The following is a 23,314-nucleotide window of genomic DNA, read 5'->3' as shown; positions in this document are numbered from 1 at the left end:
ACTTGGAAGGAGCTGGATCAACACCACTGGGTGGTCATGAGCTACGCAGGTAGGTGCTGCATGGGTTCGGCTCGCAATGTGGTCCGCAAAATACAAACATATCCGTAGGTAAAATGCAGCTCACAAGAGGGCACTCGAGGCTTGTGTGACTGTTCCTGCGACTTCTGACTACATAGAAAAATAAAAATTTCAACGTACTGATAACTTAACAAGACAACGGAAGGAAGGGCCCGAAAAAATGCCACCAAAAAAGAAAATCATACTCTGCAGATTACAAGTTAAGACTGGTGAAATATGCATCCGAAAACGGTAGCCGTCACAATATTATCATCTGAACTTTTCATGTTAAGTTAACATACCTGTATGTCCATGCGACTTATAGTCCAGTGCAACTTATATTTTTATTTTTCTTTATAATGGATAAAGTGGCTGGTGCGACTTATACTCTGGTGCGACTTATAGTCCGGAAAATACGTATGTCTCCGTGTCTGTATATATCCTGTGTGTCTGTGTATATCGGTGTATGTGTGTCTGTGTATATCTTTCTGTGTCTGTGAATATCTCCGTGTGTGTGTCTGTGTATATCGCCACTGATGCCCTGTGCTTCCACAGATGGGAGCAGGCTCAACCTGAGCACATGTGACAGACGTGAAACGGTCTACAGACGCCGTGGAGAATGTTATGCTGCCTCTGCAACATCATTCAGCATGACTGGTTTGGTGCTGGTCAGTGATGGTCTGAGGAGGTAGAAGTACACACAGACCTCTACAAGGTAGACAACGGCACCCTGACTGCTATTAGGTATCGGGATGAAATCCTTGGACCCTGTGTCTGACCCTACGCAGGGACAGTGGGTCCTGGGTTCCTCCTGGTGCACGAGAATGCCCGGCCCGTGGTGACAGTATACGGGCAGTTCATGGAGGATGAAGGAACTGATCCCACTGACTGGCCCCCACGCTCGCGTAACCTCAATCCAACAAAACACCTCTGGGACATTATGGTTTGGTCCATCTGACACCATCAGGTTGCACCTCAGACTGTCCAGGACCGGATCTGGGAGGAGATCCCCAAGGACACCATCCATCTAGGAGCCCTAATGTTGTCAGACATACAGTACATACCAACACGTGTTAACCACACTAACTACTGAGGACCAATTTGAGTTGCTGCAGTGAAATTTTGGCAAAATGGACAAACCTGACACAACATATTTTGCTTTGATTTTTGGGATGTCTTTTACTTTAGCCTTCTGTCAGGTGACCATTTTCATTTCCATCAAACAATGTCATTCCTAACACATTGTCCACATCAGGAAAGATATCCAGCATGATTCTTTTTCACACTGAGATCTGATGTGGAGGTGATGGACTAGTGGTTAAGCGTTGGGTTTGAGATCGGAGGATCCTCGGTTCAAATCCCAGCCTGACTGGAAAATCACTAAGGGCCCTTGGGCAAGGTCCTTAATCCCCTAGTTGCTCCCAGTGTGTTGTGGACACCTTGTGTGGCATTATTGTTGTAAAGTGCTTTGAGCGTCTGATGCAGATGGAAAAGCGCTACATGTATAAATGCAGTCCATTTACCATTTTTCAACGTGCCTGTCTGTGTGTATTTTGTCTGTGTATACAGTGGTCCCTCCTTTATCACGGGAGTTATGTTCTAAAAATAACCCATGATAAGCGAAATCCGCGAAGTAGTCAGCGCTATTTTTTGCAATTATTATAGATATTTTAAGGCTGTAAAACCCCTCACTACACACTTTATACACTTTTCTCAAACAGGCATTAACATTTTCTCACTTTTCTCTCTTGTGTAAACAATCTTTTTTCTTCTGGCGCGAGAAGATTATAACAGACACACGCAGAACACAATGCGTGTACTCTCCCTTCGCTCACTGCCTCCGGAGGTACGGATGCGGGTCCCGCAAAGAATCCAAGTCCTCTCTCGGTGGCCACGGAGCTCTGTGGCTGCGGTCAACATCCGCATCAAAACAGCGAGCATAGTCTCTGCACCTGTTGCCAGATTTGGCGCAGCTCCACACAGCAGACAGGAGGCGGTGTGAGTGGCTGGCTGCTGCGTTTACCGAGCCCGCAGACTCAGTAAGCGCATCGGAGGCAGTGAGAGCAATCGCGGTGATGCCGACCGGTGCCATGACGGGCCCGCCTGATAAGGACGCAGAACACAATGCGCTGTTTAAAAAAAGCATGCAAAATTGCAGTAAAAAACATCGGCGAAACTGCGAGGCAAAGACAGGTGAACCGCGTTATAGCGAGGGACCACTGTACCTGAGTGTGTGTGTGTACACGATGTTCAAACTGGCCAGTAAACAGTTAATTTTTTGTTTCTGTTGACAGACACTCGTCTGGTAGGACGTTTCCAGAGCGCGTGGCGGCGAATTATCCACGCACCTCTTTTGGCGACAGTATGGAGATGTAGTCCTCGTAGATGGAGCGCGCCTTCTCCTCGATGGAGCTCTTGCTGATTTCTCGTTTCAGGTCTTCACAGGCCAACCAGAACATCATGTTCTCCTCGCTGTACTCCGTCCGCAGGAACTCGCGGAAAACGTTCCGACCCGCCGGGTTCCTCATCAGCTTTTCAAAGGACTGAGACCAGAGTTGGATCTCTTCCACTGAGGGTTTGGTGCTGCAGAGGAGGAAGACGACTGATCAGCCTTTGGAACCAGTGATGATGTGTTCAAGTTCCTACAGGAAAACAGAGTTCTCCTGATTCTCTTTCACTAACCTTACTTCCACTAACGAGTCCGCTGTCATCAGGCCGCCTTTACACACGACAACGCCAATTGTGAGGCTTAAAACACACTCAATCCACAGACATGAAAACAGACCTTTCTGTATCACCACTTCAGTGGCCTTTGTGTGTGTGTTTGTGTCTCATGTGGAGTTTGTACGCGACAGATGACATCACATTTTCACGCTTTTTTAACGATTTTTTTTTTTTTTTTACATATATGCTGGATTTTCAGCAGTTTGCCTTCATATTTTGCCTTCAAAATGCTGCAGCTAGAGTACTGACGGGGACTAGAAGGAGAAGCATATCTCACCCAATTGGCCTCTCTTCATTGGCTTCCTGTTAATTCTAGAACAGAATTTAAAATTCTTCTTCTTACTTATAAGGTTTTGAATAATCAGGTCCCATCTTATCTTAGGGACCTCGTAGTACCATATCACCCCGAATAGAGCGCTTCGCTCTCAGACTGCAGGCTTACTTGTAGTTCCTAGGGTTTGTAAGAGTAGAATGGGAGGCAGAGCCTTCAGCTTTCAGGCTCCTCTCCTGTGGAACCAGCTCCCAATTCAGATCAGGGAGACAGACACCCTCTCTACTTTTAAGATTAGGCTTAAAACTTTCCTTTTTGCTAAAGCTTATAGTTAGGGCTGGATCAGGTGACCCTGAACCATCCCTTAGTTATGCTGCTATAGACGTAGACTGCTGGGGGGTTCCCATGATGCACTGTTTCTTTCTCTTTTTGCTCTGTATGCACCACTCTGCATTTAATCATTAGTGATCGATCTCTGCTCCCCTCCACAGCATGTCTTTTTCCTGGTTCTCTCCCTCAGCCCCAACCAGTCCCAGCAGAAGACTGCCCCTCCCTGAGCCTGGTTCTGCTGGAGGTTTCTTCCCGTTAAAAGGGAGTTTTTCCTTCCCACTGTAGCCAAGTGCTTGCTCACAGGGGGTCGTTTTGACCGTTGGGGTTTTACATAATTATTGTATGGCCTTGCCTTACATATAGAGCGCCTTGGGGCAACTGTTTGTTGTGATTTGGCGCTATATAAAAAAATTGATTGATTGATTGATTGATATTTCCTCACTGTGCATGCACACTGAGAAGGAGAGAGAGAGGGAGAGCAAAACAGGCTAAATATTAAAAGGTTAATTTTTCACGCTTTATCTTGTGCATGTTTCTCTGTCATTCACAGGCACTGTCAGCTAAATCTGCAGAAAAATGACATCAATGGACACATAACACATTCCACTGGACTTTCTATGGCTGGAAAATGACTGACAGCCCTGAAAAAAAAACAGAGGGACTGAAAAAAGTCACGACTGTTGTCTTCTTGGCATTCTGTGAGTCAAACTCTGGACAAAAAGGATAAAATGACACAGTGACTGTGAGGTGGAAGGCCACACTCTCACGAGCGCTACTAGCTTAAGCTTATGACAGGCTAAAAGTGGATGCTCTCATTATGGCCGAACAACTGTCCAGTTTCTGAGTATTCTGTGTTAGTACCTCCCACGGCCAATGTGCTTGATGAATTTCTGTGCAAAAATAGCTCCAAGATAATTTAGAATGAGTATATCTCATCTACATGAGTACATCTCATCTCATCTACTAAAGGTTTTAGAGTGGCTGTAATAAATATTTAAGAACCTTAAAAGTTTATGAGCAACTTCACCTGTTATTGCTCAAGCACACTGTAAACATTGACACGATGGAGTTTGATGCGGAAGAGTTCAGAAAGATACGATTGGAATGTTTTGATTATCATTTACAGTTGGCAATGAGAGACTTAGGGCCCTTGGGCAAGGCCTTTAATCCCCTATTGCTCCCAGTGTGTAGTGAGCACCTTGTATGGCAGCACCCTGACATCGGGGTGAATGTGAGACATAATTGTAAAGCGCTTTGAGCGTATGATGCAGATGGAAAAGCGCTATATAAATGCAGTCCATTTACCATTTACTTGGGTGTTAACTTCGTGCTAAAGTCAGAACAAGAAGCTGCACTGAAGCTTCTTGTTCTGCACACTGAGCAGAGTGGCAAAGTAGTCCGGCGAGTAAATCTGTGGGTGCGAGGTATCCCACAATTCCATAATAGCAGAGATGTCCGTCCAGTGAGAGTGGCACTGAGTAGGGTGGTGGAAGGCCTGAGGCGGGTGTGGTCGACCTCGGCCTGTGGTGCTGACACCTGTGTGGCTACACACGAGTACAAATGAAAGGCAACTATGGCAGTTGCAAATGGACTATGCTTGAAGACTGGATCTGAAGACCCAATCCCCCCAACCAAGTGGTGCTGTCCTGGACATCCACGTGCACTTAATAATTCTCAAAAATGTGATGTTCCTTTGGATTGTTAAAATGTTTTTCATTCGTATGACTTAAGCAGAGGGTCACCCCTGAGTCTGGTCTGCTTGAGGTTTCTTCATCAAATCATCAGAGGGAGTTTGTTCTTACCACTGTTGCCTGTGTTCTTACTCTGGGGGTTGGTAAGGTTAGACCTTACTTGTGTGACGCGCCTTGAGGCAGCTTTAACTTAGCTACAAACTCAAAACTATTATGTTCAAACTACTTTTTTAGCAATCCTGTGAATCACTAAACTAGTATTTAGTTGTATAACCACAGTTTTTCATGATTTCTTCACATCTGCGAGGCATTAATTTTGTTGGTTTGGAACCAAGATTTTGCTTGTTTACTAGTGTGCTTGGGGTCATTGTCTTGTTGACACACCCACACAAGGGCATGTCCTCTTCAGCATAAGGCAACATGACCTCTTCAAGTATTTTGACATATCCAAACTGATCCATGATACCTGGTATGCGTATATAGGCCCAACACCATAGTAGGAGAAACATGCCCATATCATGATGCTTGCACCACCATGCTTCACTGTCTTCACTGTGAACTGTGGCTTGAATTCAGAGTTTGGGGGTCGTCTCACAAACTGTCTGCAGCCCTTGGACCCAAAAACAATTTTATTCTCATCAGTCCACAAAATATTCCTCCATTTCTCTTTAGGCCAGTTGATGTGTTCTTTGGCAAACTGTAACCTCTTCGGCACATGTCTTTTATTTAACAGAGGGACTTTGCGGGGGATTCTTGCAAATAAATTAGCTTCACACAGGCGTCTTCTAACTGTCACAGCACTTACAGGTAACTGCAGACTGTCTTTGATCATCCTGGAGCTGATCATTGGGTGAGCCTTTGCCATTCTGGTTATTCTTCTATCCATTTTGATGGTTGTTTTCCGTTTTCTTCCACACGTCTCTGTTTTTTTTTTTGTCCATTTTAAAGCATTGGAGATCATTGTAGATGAACAGCCTATAATTTTTTACCCCTGCGTATAAGTTTTCCCCTCTCCAATCAACTTTTTAATCAAACTACGCTGTTCTTCTGAACAATGTCTTGAACGTCCCATTTTCCTCAGGCTTTCAAAGAAAAGCATGTTCAACAGGTGCTGGCTTCATCCTTAAATAGGGGACACCTGATTCACACCTGTTTGTTCCACAAAATTCACGAACTCACTGACTGAATGCCACACTACTATTATTGTGAACACCCCCTTTTCTTACTTTTTTTTTACTAATAGCCCAATTTCATAGCCTTAAAAGTGCGCATATCATGAATGCTTGGTCTTGTTGGATTTGTGAGAATCTACTTTATCTACTGGTACCTTGTTTCCCATGTAACAATAAGAAATATACTCAAAACCTGGATTAATATTTTTAGTCACATAGCACTACTATTATTCTGAACACTACTGTATAAATGAAATAAATTTAAATAAATTAAACTGAATTCAAGTCAGTATTTCTGTAAAATATTTTCCTCCTGGCGTTTTGACTTTTTGTGCTGTGCTGATAAATCCCACCACTCTCCTCAAGTGGCAGCAGAACCTGACAGAGATGTTCTACTACCACTGCACTGATCAAATAAATGTGCACGTGCACCTGCAACGATTTTATGGATGCAAAACAACAAAAATGTTGCCGAAAAATGAGGAGAAGCTGGGACTCTTTTGTGTCCAACCGGACAAACATTAAAATATTTTTGCTCAAACCTTTACTTCGGGCAAACTCCAGTGACAACGCCAGCCGACCGACGCACAACAAAATCTGCAGGAGGCGACCACCTCACATTTTACTGTGCAGGAAAAACCATCTTTATTATTAAACACACAATCGGTAATATTTCACATGTATCTGCCCGCCATAGCGGAAACGGATAAAAATGTAACCGGACACATTAGCTCCGCCCTCCTCCATCGGTTGGCAGTGATCTTTTAATCGCACTCACCAGACTTCACATTTTGGGATGAGCTCCATCTTTGTGTCCTGTGATATCCTCTTCCTCCTTCCTCTCCTCCTCCTCCTCCTCTTCTCGTCTTCATTCCTGATGGTGAGACTGACATGATAAACTGCCTACTCACACACACTTGCACGTTTAATGACAACCGTTATCTTAACAGAAGTGCGTGCTCGGGATAGCGTGCTATAAATAACCACTTCCCCTTTGTGAACGATACAAGATGCTGCTGATCACATAGATGTGTGTGGACGTCGGGGGAGGGGCCAAAGTAATGACTGACAAGAGCTCTTCAGGCTGAACATGTTTAAAAAATCTAAGTGGGAAACAGTTGCATTTTCAAATGGCAAGATGCAATTTACTGTGTTATATTTTTAATTTATATCAAGTTGTAGAGATTTACTTTCAGTTGGAGTCTAAAGAAGATCATTTTAGAAATTTTTATATTGAGAAGCCTGATTTACTTTTTGTATTTGAAATGCCATAAACAAATTAAAAAGCGTGAAATACCAAGGGGCTGAATACTTTTGCAAGCCACTGTATATGTGACCGGCAATGTTTACTGAAGGCAACGCACCACTCTGTTCATGTTAGTCTGGAAAGATGGCGTGTAAATTTGTGACAGGTGAATGTAACGGAACCACTTTAGGCACCCTGATAATTTTCATGTTTCCTTTAAAAATCATTGGTTGTTTGGATCAGAAATTTCAGTTAAATATATATATATCAGATGAACACACTAGTATATATGAGAGTGAAATGAAGCATCTAGTATTTACAGAAAGTGTGCAATTATTTATTTAAACAAAATTAGGCAGGTGCATATATTTGGGCACCCTTGTCATTTTATTGATTTGAATACATTTAGCACTATTATTGGAACAAAATTGGTTTGGTAAACTCATTCACCCTTGACCTCCTTACACAGGTGAATCCAATCATGAGAAAGGGTATTTAAGGTGGCCATTTGCAAATGTTTCCCCTCTTTGCATCTCTTCTAATGAGTGGCTACATGGGAGCCTCTAAACAACTCTGAAATGACCTGAAAACAAAGACTGTTCAACCATGGTTTAGGGGAAGGATACAAAAAAACTATCTCAGAGATTTCAGCTGTCAGTTTCCACTGTGAGGAACATAGTGAGGAAATGGAAGACCGCAGGCACAATACTAGTTAAGGCCCGAAGTGGCAGGCCAAGAAAAGTCTAAGATAAACTGAAGCAAAGGATGGTGGAGAACAGTCATAGTCAACCCACAGACCTGCTCCAAAGACCTACTACATGATTTTGCAAGCAGAATAGTGTCTCGGTGCATCGTTCAACAATACAGCACACTTTGCACAAAGAGATGCTCTAATGCAGAGGAAGCCTTTTCTGCGTACACGCCACAAACAGAGTTGCTTGAGGTATGCTAAAGGACATTTGGACAAGCCAGCTGTTGTGTGGCCGCCAGAAGAGGAGGTACTGCTGGCCCACCACCAGAGGGCGCCCTGCCTGAAGTGCGGGCTTCAGGCACGAGGGGGCGCTGCCGCTGTACAGGAACAGCCGAGGTGACAGCTGTCATTCATCAACTATGACAGCTGTCACCGATCATCTGCACTTTACCCTGGATAAAAGCAGGATGACACCTCCACCACGTCGCCGAGATATCGTACTTCTTTGAGAGATAACTTTCTCTGCCTGCATACTATATTGATTGATTGCAAGAGCTACTTTGTTGCAGCTGTCTACCCAGAGGACCGGCGTGGGTCGCGAACTGTTTCGTGCTACTTCCCACCAGATAAGTGGTACTCAGACGCTGCACGAGTGTGTGTTAGAGGTGGAGGTGGAATTCCCACCGTTATTGTTACGGGGTGTACACACACCCACACTTGACTGTCTTTGCTCTCCGCCAGCAGTACCAGATCCGACACGCTGAGACGGTGGCCACTTCGGGACTTGGCGGCTCCAGTATCCTCGGGTTCGGTGGCGGTGGAAATCGTGTGGTTCCGGTTCATCTCCAGACGGACGTCTCCTATCGTCGAGCCTGCCCACACAACACCTTTATTCATTGACTTGTATTTATTCTATAATCGGCTGTGTGTGGTTGTGTCATTCACAACAGTAAAGTGTTCACATTAACTTCCTCTATTGTCCGTTCATTTGCACCCCCTGTTGTGGGTCCGTGTCACTACACTTTCCCAACACCAGCTTCATTTTGAATAAAGTGCTGTGGACTGATGAAACTAAGAATTGAGTTATGTGGACATAACAAGGGGCGTATGCATGGCTGAAAAAGAACACAGCATCCAAGAAAAATGCTTGCTACCTACAGTAAAATTTGGAGGTGTTTCCATCATGCTATGGGGCTGTGTGGCCAGTGCAGGGTACTGGGAATCCCGTTAAAGTTGAGGGTCACATGGATTCAGTCAATATCAGCAGATTTTTGAGAACAATTTCATGAATCAGTGACAAAGTTGAAGTTGCGCCGGGGCTGGATCTTTCAACAAGACAAACGACCCTAAACACTGCTCAAAATCTACTAAGCATTCATGCAGAGGAACAAGTACAATGTTCTGGAATGGCCATCTCAGTCCCCAGATCTGAATATGATTGAAAATCTGTGGTGTGATTTTAAGCGGGCTGTCCATGCTCGGAAACCAACAATCCTGAATGTTTTGTAAAGAAGAAAGGTCCAAAATACCTTCAACCAGAATCCAGACTCTCATTGGAAGCTATAGGAAGCGTTTAGAGGCTGGTTATTTCTGCAAAAGGAGGATCTGCTAATATTGATGTATTTTTTTCTGTTGGGGTGCCCAAATTTATGCACCTGCCTAATTTGTTTAAAGAATTATTGCACATTTCTGTAAATCCAATAAACATAATTTCACTCTCAAATATCAGTGTGTCATCTGCTATATGATATGTTGTTGTTATTGCTGTCCATATCAGCTGCTCCCATTTTTTTCTTCGGGGTCGCCACAGTGATACAGCCAGATCTGCATTGGCATTTGGCACACGTTTTACGCCGATGCCCTTCCGACGCAAGTCCAGTGTAACCTGGAGAAACACACACAGCCACTGGTGTTCCAAAGAGGTCTCCCATCCAAGTACTAACCAAGCCCACACTGCTTAGCTTCTGAGATGTGACAGGATCAGGCTTACACAGAGTAGATCGGCTGCCATCTGCTATATGATATATTTAACTGAAATTTCTGATCAGGCAACCAATGATTTATAAAGGAAAATCATGAAATTATCAGGGGTCCCTAAACTTTTGCATACAACCTGTATGAGTGTGATAATCTGGAATGTTTGTTCGTTTGCTTAACCCCAGATCTGGGAAGGTCGATCTTTGGGTCAATGCCACATCTGCGTTGGTGGCTGACTCCGCCCATCTCCTTTGACCAGCTTCTATCAAACGTGGTCTGCGGATGACGGTGACCCTGAAAAATGCCCTCACAGCGTTAGTTTTGCTACACGTTATGGATATGGATTGACCGTGGCACGTGCACAGAGGCAGACTTCATGCAGGTAAAGGTCAAGGTTGTTGAGGTCAAAGGTCAGATTTCCACCAGGCAATGAATCGTGTCACCAGGAAATTCAACCTTAAGCAAAGCGACCACATCATTATTATTTGCCATATCTGCTCGTGACTTTGTGCTAACAGGTACCACTAACTACTTCACCAGATCTATAAAACCTGACAAAATCGTAAATGTTCCGCAAACAAAACATTTGAGAGGTTCATCTCATGAACAGGAGCAGGTTCTGTGGCGTTACCATGAGCAGCTGCAGCAGCAGCACCAGCAGAGAGCAGCAGGCATTTGGACGCTGGGAATTCTGGGTTGTGCCACTTCCCGCCCTCCTCCCGTCGCGCCCAGGGCCGAGGTTTCGCTGCAGCCTCCCCCCATGGCTAGCTCGCCCCCTCGCTCACCCGGGATCGGACCTGTGTACTGCAGAAAGACATGTTTGTGCTCATGTGTCAACACGGTTCGGTCACACATGCTGCACGCCAAAGGAAACAATATTTAACAACAGACCAATCGACGTCACTTCTGATTGGTCACATCACATCGATCACAAGTGCTTCAAAACATCAATTCAGCAGTTCAACATAAAAAATTATTAACACATTCAACAAAATCAAAGATTATAAAAACACACGCACATTAATAATACAACAAAATACAAACAAAGTAATTATCAACAGAACAAATCCATTTTCAGTCTAGAAGTAACAAACTACAAGTGATTAGTCTCAGCAGGAAAAGGAGCACAACTAGAGCAGCGCGTTCGTAGAGCACAAACCTCCACCAACGCTAGTTTCCAATTCCACAAAATTTTACCCTGGAAAACATTTTCAAGGCCAAAGTCCTGTTATAAGTGACTTTTCATAAGATAAACTAGATGTGATCAAATGTCAGGAAGATGTATGTAGTTCATGTACTTGAAGTTTTTGTTTGTGGTGCTGTCAGTTTTTTATTATTATTATTATTATTTTGAGTTTCTGAATTTTTTTTTTTCTTATTTCTGCTGTGCACACTGTGTCGTTGCTTTTTGGCACTTGGTTTCCGACTGATAACTGAAAGACAAACAGAAAATTGGAATCTCCATCCATTTTAGTGGTGCAGTTAAATCCAGAACAAAAAAGGAGAGTGATTGAGGCACTTTTGATTGAGATATAATGCAAAATGTACACCAAATGGGCTTTTCAATATTAAATTCAAATGTCCACAAAATCCACAATCCAGATCAGATCAAACTTTATGAGGTGACAGTGAGTGACAGTCATGCACCTTACTTTCAAATAGAGTGATTGGGGCACATTTGATTAAGATATAATGTAAAATATACATTAAATGGGGTTTTTCAATGTTAGATTTAAATGGCTACAAAATCTGTAATCTGGATCAGAGCCGGATCAATAAAAGATACCAGTCAATAAAAGATACCATCCTACATAATGCTCTCAAATATGAAAGAAATGTGATCTTTTTGACAGAGTTATGAATTTTTGAACATTCGTTCAGTGTTAAAAATAGGAATTTTTTTCAATATTCCAAAGTTTTACAGAAAATTTAATCAGTTCTTGCCTATCAGGATATGACTCTTCAGTAAAAATTTCATGAAGATATCTGAAAATTTGTGGCCTTCAGGCTGTTCACAAACAGACAAACAAACAAACGGGGCAAAAACATAACCAAAGACCTGCTTACTTCTTTTTCACCTGTGAAACACAAAGTACACCTGCACTGCAGGAACGCAGAGCGCCAGCAGGCACATACGACTTCAAGCAGGCTTTCGTTCTTGAGTTTCTGGAGGAGGCAGTTCTCAAAACTGAATGACCATGCAAGGAGATAAGTGACGGAAGCCACCAAGACACCAGACAGCGCTGAAGACGTTACAGGCCACGGCAGCTCAAATCTGCTCCTGGAGGGCGCCTACGCTGCTCAGCCTTTAGCGTTTGCGGCTTCACCTAGAACCAAAACTCAGATGTGTAAAGGCTCAAGAATTTCTACCAATCACGTTAGCAAGGAGTGCAGTGATTGGGCGTGTCTGTTTGTCAGAGCACTAACAGTTGAACCATCTGACCTTTGACCTTGATTTTCAACACGTATCCAAGTCATGACCACACCTGGTCTGGGATTGAAAGTGTAGGTGACACGACATGTAATGGGGTTTTTTTTAGTATCTAAGACTAAAATTAAACAAAAGTTTGAAATTTATCCTTTTTTACCTAAGAGATAAATATTCAAATTTTGAACTAAAAACCAGGAACTTCCCGGCGACTCCCGACATTGGAGAAGAAGGAGGAAGTGGTCACAGCACCGGAACCGTTTTCTCAATAGTCCCATTAATTTATGGATTTTTACAGGCTACTGACAGCCCCTTTTCCACTGAGTGGTTCGGGGCGGTGATGCACGTTTTTTTATACGTGTCAGAACGCTTAATTTTCACCAACAGAATCCTTTTGATTGGCAGGTGGAGCACTTTTATTGATGAGCGCGCTTGGACGGTGTCTGCTGCTTCTCCACAGTCTTTTACACCTCTCAGTCTTACACACCTCTCTGCAGCTTCTCTCCCCCTGCCATCCCCTCATTACCCCATCCCCGTAGAGACGGTGCCTGCTCCCAGACTACCAATAACCAGCAAAAATCTATTTAAGCATAAAAATTCAAAAAGAAAAAATAATATAGCACCTTCAACTGCACCACAGACTAAAACAGTTAAATGTGGTCTATTAAACATTAGGTCTCTCTCTTCTAAGTCCCTGTTGGTAAATGATATAATAATTGATCAACATATTGATTTATTCTGCCTAACAGAAACCTGGTTACAGCAGGATGAATATGTTAGTTTAAATGAGTCAACACCCCCGAGTCACACTAACTGTCAGAATGCTCGTAGCACGGGCCGGGGTGGAGGATTAGCAGCAATCTTCCATTCCAGCTTATTAATTAATCCAAAACCCAGACAGAGCTTTAATTCATTTGAAAGCTTGTCTCTTAGTCTTGTCCATCCAAATTGGAAGTCCCAAAAACCAGTTTTATTTGTTATTATCTATCGTCCACCTGGTCGTTACTGTGAGTTTCTCTGGTATTTTCAGACCTTTTGTCTGACTTAGTGCTTAGCTCAGATAAGATAATTATAGTGGGCGATTTTAACATCCACACAGATGCTGAGAATGACAGCCTCAACACTGCATTTAATCTATTATTAGACTCTATTGGCTTTGCTCAAAAGTAAATGAGTCCACCCACCACTTTAATCATATCTTAGATCTTGTTCTGACTTATGGTATGGAAATAGAAGACTTAACAGTATTCCCTGATAACTCCCTTCTGTCTGATCATTTCTTAATAACATTTACATTTACTCTGATGGACTACCCAGCAGTGGGGAATAAGTTTCATTACACTAGAAGTCTTTCAGAAAGCGCTGTAACTAGGTTTAAGGATATGATTCCTTCTTTATGTTCTCTAATGCCATATACCAACACAGTGCAGAGTAGCTACCTAAACTCTGTAAGGGAGATAGAGTATCTCGTCAATAGTTTTACATCCTCATTGAAGACAACTTTGGATGCTGTAGCTCCTCTGAAAAAGAGAGCTTTAAATCAGAAGTGTCTGACTCCGTGGTATAACTCACAAACTCGTAGCTTAAAGCAGATAACCCGTAAGTTGGAGAGGAAATGGCGTCTCACTAATTTAGAAGATCTTCACTTAGCCTGGAAAAAGAGTCTGTTGCTCTATAAAAAAGCCCTTCGTAAAGCTAGGACATCTTTCTACTCATCACTAATTGAAGAAATAAGAACAACCCCAGGTTTCTTTTCAGCACTGTAGCCAGGCTGACAAAGAGTCAGAGCTCTATTGAGCTGAGTATTCCATTAACTTTAACTAGTAATGACTTCATGACTTTCTTGCTAACAAAATTTTAACTATTAGAGAAAAAATTACTCATAACCATCCCAAAGACGTATCGTTATCTTTGGCTGCTTTCAGTGATGCCGGTATTTGGTTAGACTCTTTCTCTCCGATTGTTCTGTCTGAGTTATTCTCATTAGTTACTTCATCCAAACCATCAACATGTTTATTAGACCCCATTCCTACCAGGCTGCTCAAGGAAGCCCTACCATTATTTAATGCTTCGATCTTAAATATGATCAATCTATCTTTGTTAGTTGGCTATGTACCACAGGCTTTTAAGGTGGCAGTAATTAAACCATTACTTAAAAAGCCATCACTTGACCCAGCTATCTTAGCTAATTATAGGCCAATCTCCAACCTTCCTTTTCTCTCAAAAATTCTTGAAAGGGTAGTTGTAAAACAGCTAACTGATCATCTGCAGAGGAATGGTCTATTTGAAGAGTTTCAGTCAGGTTTTAGAATTCATCATAGTACAGAAACAGCATTAGTGAAGGTTACAAATGATCTTCTTATGGCCTCGGACAGTGGACTCATCTCTGTGCTTGTTCTGTTAGATCTCAGTGCTGCTTTTGATACTGTTGACCATAAAATTTTATTACAGAGATTAGAGCATGCCATAGGTATTAAAGGCACTGCGCTGCGGTGGTTTGAATCATATTTGTCTAATAGATTACAATTTGTTCATGTAAATGGGGAATCTTCTTCACAGACTAAAGTTAATTATGGAGTTCCACAAGGTTCTGTGCTAGGACCAATTTTATTCACTTTATACATGCTTCCCTTAGGCAGTATTATTAGACGGTATTGCTTAAATTTTCATTGTTACGCAGATGATACCCAGCTTTATCTATCCATGAAGCCAGAGGACACACACCAATTAGCTAAACTGCAGGATTGTCTTACAGACATAAAGACATGGATGACCTCTAATTTCCTGCTTTTAAACTCAGATAAAACTGAAGTTATTGTACTTGGCCCCACAAATCTTAGAAACATGGTGTCTAACCAGATCCTTACTCTGGATGGCATTACCCTGACCTCTAGTAATACTGTGAGAAATCTTGGAGTCATTTTTGATCAGGATATGTCATTCAAAGTGCATATTAAACAAATATGTAGGACTGCTTTTTTGCATTTACGCAATATCTCTAAAATCAGAAAGGTCTTGTCTCAGAGTGATGCTGAAAAACTAATTCATGCATTTATTTCCTCTAGGCTGGACTATTGTAATTCATTATTATCAGGTTGTCCTAAAAGTTCCCTAAAAAGCCTTCAGTTAATTCAAAATGCTGCAGCTAGAGTACTGACGGGGACTAGAAGGAGAGAGCATATCTCACCCATATTGGCCTCTCTTCATTGGCTTCCTGTTAATTCTAGAATAGAATTTAAAATTCTTCTTCTTACTTATAAGGTTTTGAATAATCAGGTCCCATCTTATCTTAGGGACCTCGTAGTACCATATTACCCCAATAGAGCGCTTCGCTCTCAGACTGCAGGCTTACTTGTAGTTCCTAGGGTTTGTAAGAGTAGAATGGGAGGCAGAGCCTTCAGCTTTCAGGCTCCTCTCCTGTGGAACCAGCTCCCAATTCAGATCAGGGAGACAGACACCCTCTCTACTTTTAAGATTAGGCTTAAAACTTTCCTTTTTGCTAAAGCTTATAGTTAGGGCTGGATCAGGTGACCCTGAACCATCCCTTAGTTATGCTGCTATAGACGTAGACTGCTGGGGGGTTCCCATGATGCACTGTTTCTTTTTCTTTTTGCTCTGTATGCACCACTCTGCATTTAATCATTAGTGATCGATCTCTGCTCCCCTCCACAGCATGTCTTTTTCCTGGTTCTCTCCCTCAGCCCCAACCAGTCCCAGCAGAAGACTGCCCCTCCCTGAGCCTGGTTCTGCTGGAGGTTTCTTCCTGTTAAAAGGGAGTTTTTCCTTCCCACTGTAGCCAAGTGCTTGCTCACAGGGGGTCGTTTTGACCGTTGGGGTTTTACATAATTATTGTATGGCCTTGCCTTACAATATAAAGCGCCTTGGGGCAACTGTTTGTTGTGATTTGGCGCTATATAAAAAAAATTGATTGATTGATTGATTTTAACTTGCAGCGCCAACAGGAGAGACTCGATCCATCAGCCACAGACAGACGTAATGAACGGATTACACGTGTCGCTGACCGTGCCGGTTGCGGATCAGTACAGCAGAGACTCGAACCATCATGGACTTTTCTTCAGCTAGGACAACGAATTTAATTATTTTCGGATAATGATCTCACTGAAACGGACAGGTAAGAATACATATTTACTCCTTGTGTGAATGCTTTTCATATTTAATCACATGCGCACAATATAGTAAAATGAGCACACAATCTAATAAAACGTGCGCACAATATCGTAAAATGATCGCAACAATATGGCCGCAGCCGAGGGCTGAAATAGAGCGCAGGCTTCAGCTGTTGTTTATCCTTCACCTGCACTTATCATCGACTTTTATTGTTCAGGATTTTTTAAAATATTAACATTTCATCATTTTTAGTGATTATTTGTTTTTGGTGTCACCTACACTTGAAGGTCATACATCAGAGTCAATTTATTCAAAATTTTCCTTTTATTTTCACATTTTGATCATGTTGATGCAAATGTAGGTCAACTCACTGTCAACAATCAACCTGAAAGGTCAAAAGCAAGGTTCAAGGTCAGGGGATTTGCAATAAAAAAATATATAATTCAACCTAGGCCCTATTTCTTTCTACGTACGTTTGCTTTTTTCAGGATCACACAGATGGTCTCACCACAACTGACTGCATAAGTGGTCAAAGGTCAAAGGGTCAAAGGTCCCTGTTTTAATCATCCTTGGCTGAGTTGGTCACTTTGCTTGAAGGTACATTTAAGAGTCCAAAACTAAAATATTTCTACAGTTTCAGACTTGTCTGGCTGAGTTAGACTTAATGTTCTGTACTGCAAACAACCACTAGATGGCAACAGAGGCAGTTTGGCTTTGCTTTTGCTGTGATCTTTACTAGACACAAAGATTTCTCTAACATTTCTCTGCACTCCTTGCAGTGAATTGTGGGTTTGGAATGTGGTGATGAAAACTCAAACAAGCAACAAAGTAAGTAGCAGAGATGTGCATGCGCGGGAACAGCGTGAGTGCGTGCATGAACGGCGTGCGTACCGGCCACGTCCCGTTTTTCACAGCATGGATTTTATTCAACACAAACTCCAACTTCTACATTTACCCAAACTACTAATGCACTCATCACATCATAGCTTTCATATGTGCATGAGTATTTTTTTACACCTTTTCAAAGTACAAAGGCACACACACACACACACACACACACACACACACACTGCAGACGCCGAGAAGATGGTTCTGTGTTCTGATTGGGTATTAGTTATTTTTAAATTTCTGTAAAACGTGCAGCTCGACTAACATCAACCTGCAGCTGTCAGCTGTGTGACAACATGGGAACAGACGAGCGTGCACGCGTCTGACTACTGGACGCGCTCGCTCGGCGGGAGCAGCTGCCAGCAGGGTTTAGGTAATTACAAGCTCATTTTAAATATTAATGGGAGCGCTCACAGCAGGCGAGCGCTGAGTGCACGTGTCAGAGGGGTGACGGGTGAAGAAACACATGAAGGACGACAAAAGAGAAAAGAAGCAAAAAAACACAAGCAGGTACCATGATTCTCAGTAGATCAGTGCGAGTGAGACCGACGTGTGTCCCTCATGATGACTGTGGAGGTTCGATCGGTGTCGGATGAGGTGCGTTTGGTTGCTGCAGTAGATTTCAGGCCGTCATCGAACAGTTTGAGATGATGTCACGGTCGACGACTGTTACACCGACCGGCCAAAATCTAAATGCACTTTATTAAGCAGTGGGAAAATACTGCACAGGTCCACCAGATCAGCTGTCGCAAATGTGGCAGGAAAGACCCCACCAGAAAGCTGCACGCTACAATACACGTCTTGTTTGACATGTTTTTATTTATTTATTTATTTTTGCATGTAATCTGAATTGGGCACAAATGTCCGGATGTACCCACATATGGTTTCTATGAGGTTTCTAGGATTCTTGAAATTTAAAATAGGAATTTCAGGAAATTCATTCCAGAGTGACTTTGCAAATAAATCAACTGTGCATTGTTTTGTCCGGTCTTAGTGACCTTTCACCTGCTGACCAGGTCACATATCATTTCCTGACGTTGATTTGTCTTTTTTATGTCCTTCGGGCTGCACCCACCTGCTCCAGGTCACCACGCTGGATCCAGGTGAGATCCAGATTTGGCACTACTTTCATATTGGGTGCTTGTCCTGACACAAGTCCAGTTGTGTGTAGAAAAAACGTGCAGATTCCTGTGTTCTGAAATCAGAACCTATATTACTCCATGAACCTTCTGAGATCTGACGGGATCAGGTGTGTTTCGAGCGGCCCGACTGCATTACGGCAGGACACATGGTCAATAATTTGTACACCGTCGTCACCCAGCATGGTGGAGAAGTGGTGACAGCAGGGTACTGTTTTCAGTTGCGTGTGTGTGTGTCTGTGAACAAGATAACTCAAAATTGGCTGGACGAATTTCCTTCAAACTGGAAGCAGTTTGGTTAATGGTGAAAGTCAAGGAAAACATGGTCCAAAAAGGAACTTTTTTTTGTACAGCCCAACAACCAACAAGCCCAGATGAATGAGCTAAAGCATATATTGATCAGCAAAATATTTGTGATTGATTGGTATGAATGACTTCATAATCAAGTCATATGATGAAGTCATACTTAGTCAAAAGCTCCAGTACAGACAGATGTACATTTATATTATGGTGTGTGGAGCACGCAGGGAATCAGTCAGCCCTCTGACCACTTCAGGACAAAAAGAAAATTTAAATGTGCATACCTGCATGGATATCAGTAAAGGAAAATTTACTGATTGGACGGTAAATGAACCGCTGTTTATTAATTTAACAAAATATACAATTACTTGTATTTTACAGTATATTTGTGAAATATTTAAACAATCAAGGTATGTGGGGCCGGGTTGACAGAACTAGAGAAAGTGAAAGCAGAGTGTGAATGCGTCAAATCAAATTATTTGATGTGAGATTTGGGCTCCTTCCTGTTTTATGAGCCGTCCTGAACATGTCAAGTTTAATTTATGTATGTTTCCTGTTACCTTCCTTTGTGTATGTGCCCGGAGATCAGATTCAGTTTCATTTCATTCATTCATTTCATTCTGCTTTCCATGTCATCACTGGTGATATAACTGCTGTGAGATCAGATAATGGTCACTCACAAACAGAAAAAACAAACAAACAAAAAGAACAATATCACAAGGACTCAGAAATGGGCGGAGTCTCACCAGAAACACTGAGGATGATCAAACAAGGTCCAGAAGGAAAGTCAGCACTACAGAATCACGCACATCTACAACAGGCCCCTGTATGTACAGTAGTGTTCAGAATAATAGTAGTGCTATGTGACTAAAAAGATTAATCCAGGTTTTGAGTATATTTCTTATTGTTACATGGGAAACAAGGTACCAGTAGATTCAGTAGATTCTCACAAATCCAACAAGACCAAGCATTCATGATATGCACACTCTTAAGGCTATGAAATTGGGCTATTAGTAAAAAAAGTACAAAAGGGGGTGTTCACAATAATAGTAGCATCTGCTGTTGACGCTACAAACTCAAAACTATTATGTTCAAACTGCTTTTTTAGCAATGCTGTGAATCACTAAACTAGTATTTAGTTGTATAACCACAGTTTTTCATGATTTCTTCACATCTGTGAGGCATTAATTTTGCTGGTTTGGAAACAAGATTTTGCTCGTTTACTAGTGTGCTTGGGGTCATTGTCTTGTTGAAACACCCATTTCAAGGGCATGTCCTCTTCAGCATAAAGCAACATGACCTCTTCAAGTATTTTGATGTATCCAAACTGATACCTGGTATTCGATATATAGGCCCAACACCATAGTAGGAGAAACATGCCCATATCATGATGCTTGCACCACCATGCTTCACTGTCTTCACTGTGAACTGTGGCTTGAATTCAGAGTTTGGGGGTCGTCTCACAAACTGTCTGCAGCCCTTGGACCCAAAAAGAACAATTTTACTCTCATCAGTCCACAAAATATTCCTCCATTTCTCTTTAGGCCAGTTGATGTGTTCTTTGGCAAATTGTAACCTCTTCTGCACGTCTTTTATTTAACAGAGGGACTTTGCGGGGGATTCTTGCAAATAAATTAGCTTCACACAGGCGTCTTCTAACTGTCACAGCACTTACAGGTAACTCCAGACTGTCTATCATCATCCTGGAGCTGATCAATGGGTGAGCCTTTGCCATTCTGGTTATTCTTCTATCCATTTTGATGGTTGTTTTCCGTTTTCTTCCACACGTCTGTTTTTTTTTGTCCATTTTAAAGCATTGGAGATCACTGTAGATGAACAGCCTATAATTTTTTTGCGCCTGCGTATAAGTTTTTTCCTCTCCAATCAACTTTTTAATCAAACTACGCTGTTCTTCTGAACAATGTCTTGAACGTCCATTTTCCTCAGGCTTTCAAAGAGAAAATCATGTTCAACAGGTGCTGGTTTCATCCTTAAATAGGGGACACCTGATTCACACCTGTTTGTTCCACAAAATTGACAAACTCACTGACTGAATGCCACACTACTATTATTGCGAACACCCCCCTTTCTACTTTTTTTTTTTACTAATAGCCCAATTTCATAGCCTTAAGAGTGTGCATATCACGAATACTTGGTCTTGTTGGATTTGTGAGAATCTACTGAATCTACTGGTACCCTTGTTTCCCATGTAACAATAAGAAATATACTCAAAACCTGGATTAATCTTTTTAGTCACATAGCACTATTATTCTGAACACTACTGTATATACCAGAAATGTCTTAAGCTTTGGTCCCACCTAATAATAAATCCATGAATATTGAGCCATGTACATGAACACTGTGCAAAACAATTAAAAAAGCCTGTGTGCGAGTGATTGCGTGACTGATCACAGCTCAGCTCATCTGATCCATTACAATAAGATGTTAAATCATAAACATACTTTAGAGTGCTTATAAGAAGGAATGAAAATGCAAATGTTTATACAAAGCTATTACAATATAAACATTACAAATAATTACCTTTTAGACTGTTCCAATACGTTCTCCACCTCATGCAGCACACGCGAGAGAGAGAGAGAGAGAGAGAGAGAGAGAGATGAGCTAAGAGAGGAGGCGAGAGAGAGAGAGGAGGAGGAGAGAGAGAGGAAGAAGAAAAAGCTCCAAATGAAATGGCCTCTGTGATTCCAGCGATTAGAGGTGTTTTTCAACATCCAAACTCTGACAGAAAATTATTAATCTGCTACAAAAGAAATTATATACAGCATCCTGGCACACAAAGCGGGTGGGGATGTCATGGCAAAGTGTGCAAGGGTTGCGAAGCCAAAATAGCCCTGTCTAAAATAGCTGTCTGTCCTCGTAGCCACCACGTGCTCAGATACTGGGTTTTTAATAGCCTGTCCTCACCACAAACATGCTGTACAATCCTCGTTTGTCCTCATAGTACTTGGACCAAACTACCCCAGAGATGAGCCTCGTTAGCTGAATATTCTGCCTCTAGAACCTTTCGAGCCACTATCTCCCACGATTGTGAATAATTGGACTCCTACCAAAAAAAAACAATGCTACGTGGCTCATTAGTCATCTGTCATCTGTCATTAGAATCAGAATGAGAAAAATCTTTAATGTCATTGCACATGTGCAACGAAATTTAAAAGCAACTCCACGATGTCAGAAATAACACTCACCCATTTAAGAGTAACAAATTAAGACATTAAATATTGCACACATGTAATAGACATTAACTACAATGAATTCAGGGCTCTTATTGCCCAAGGGAAAAACTGTTCATCAGTCTGGTTGTGTGTCCCTTTAAATCCCTATAGCGCCTCCCAGAGGGCATAAGGGTGAACAATGAATGAGCAGGATGAGATGGATCCTGTATTATCCCTCTTGCCTGACGCAAGGATCTTGTTTTGTGGCGGGAGATCAGACTTAATAATGTTTTGAGCAGACTTAACTACTCTGTCCAGAGTCTTCTTGTCCGAGACAGTGCAGCTGCTGAACCACACCAGCATGTCACGAGTCAAAATGCTCTCAATAAAGCATTTGTAAAAGTACAGTCACTGCTGTGCTTTTATGATTATAAGGACGTGATGTTCAATGTCCATGTCAGGTCCTGTGAAATTAAAGTGCCCAAGAATTTAAAGTGACTCACTCCAGTATATACAATGGAGGTGGATCATCATCTCGTCATGTTAAAAATAAAAGCAATTTTTCTTTTTTGTGAAATGTGAAATGTGAGTTTTTACAGCCTGCTGTTCTACTCACTTCTATTCTTGTAGTGAATCTCGGGATTTCTTTCAGGTATGAGTTGATGGGAGTGAGTCAGACTTCAGATCCGGTTCAGACGGCGGCCGGGGGGGATCTCTCCCGGAGTCGCGCCCTGACATGCTGAACACTGTCAAAACTTTTATACAACTACAATTCCAATGAAACTGGGACATTGTGTAAAATCCGAACACAATGATTTGCAAATCCTCATCAACCTACAGTGAGGAAAATAAGTATCTGAACACCCTGCGATTTTGCAAGTTCTCCCACTTAGAAATCATGGACGGGTCTGAAATTTTCAGACCCCTCCACAGTCAGTAAGACCCCTCTTGTTGTGTGGGCCGCTGAAGAGGAGGTACTGCTGGCCCACCACCACCAGAGGGCGCCCTGCCTGGAGTGCGGGCTCCAGGCACCAGAGGGCGCTGCCGCATCATGGGAGTAGCCTGGGTGACAGCTGTCACCCATCACCAGACACAGCTG

General features: G+C 42.3%; 1 protein-coding gene across 7 annotated transcripts in view; it reads right to left on the bottom strand.

The window, feature by feature from the left end:
- rgs19 (regulator of G protein signaling 19) overlaps positions 1 to 23,314 on the bottom strand; it is a 135,565-nt gene that overhangs the window by 42,228 nt on the left and 70,023 nt on the right. For all 7 annotated transcript variants that reach the window (XM_034171796.1, XM_034171795.1, XM_034171797.1 and 4 more), the window contains 3 exons: positions 10,791 to 10,963; positions 7,024 to 7,119; positions 2,406 to 2,640 (listed from right to left, as the gene is read on the bottom strand). In XM_034171796.1, the coding sequence (XP_034027687.1) occupies positions 2,406 to 2,640; positions 7,024 to 7,119; positions 10,791 to 10,963 (504 nt within the window). The remainder of the gene's footprint in view (positions 1 to 2,405; positions 2,641 to 7,023; positions 7,120 to 10,790; positions 10,964 to 23,314) is intronic.

This window comes from Thalassophryne amazonica, chromosome 6 (genome assembly GCF_902500255.1).
Source record: "Thalassophryne amazonica chromosome 6, fThaAma1.1, whole genome shotgun sequence".
NCBI lineage: Eukaryota > Metazoa > Chordata > Actinopteri > Batrachoidiformes > Batrachoididae > Thalassophryne > Thalassophryne amazonica.
This window is presented reverse-complemented; position numbering and strand designations above follow the sequence as displayed.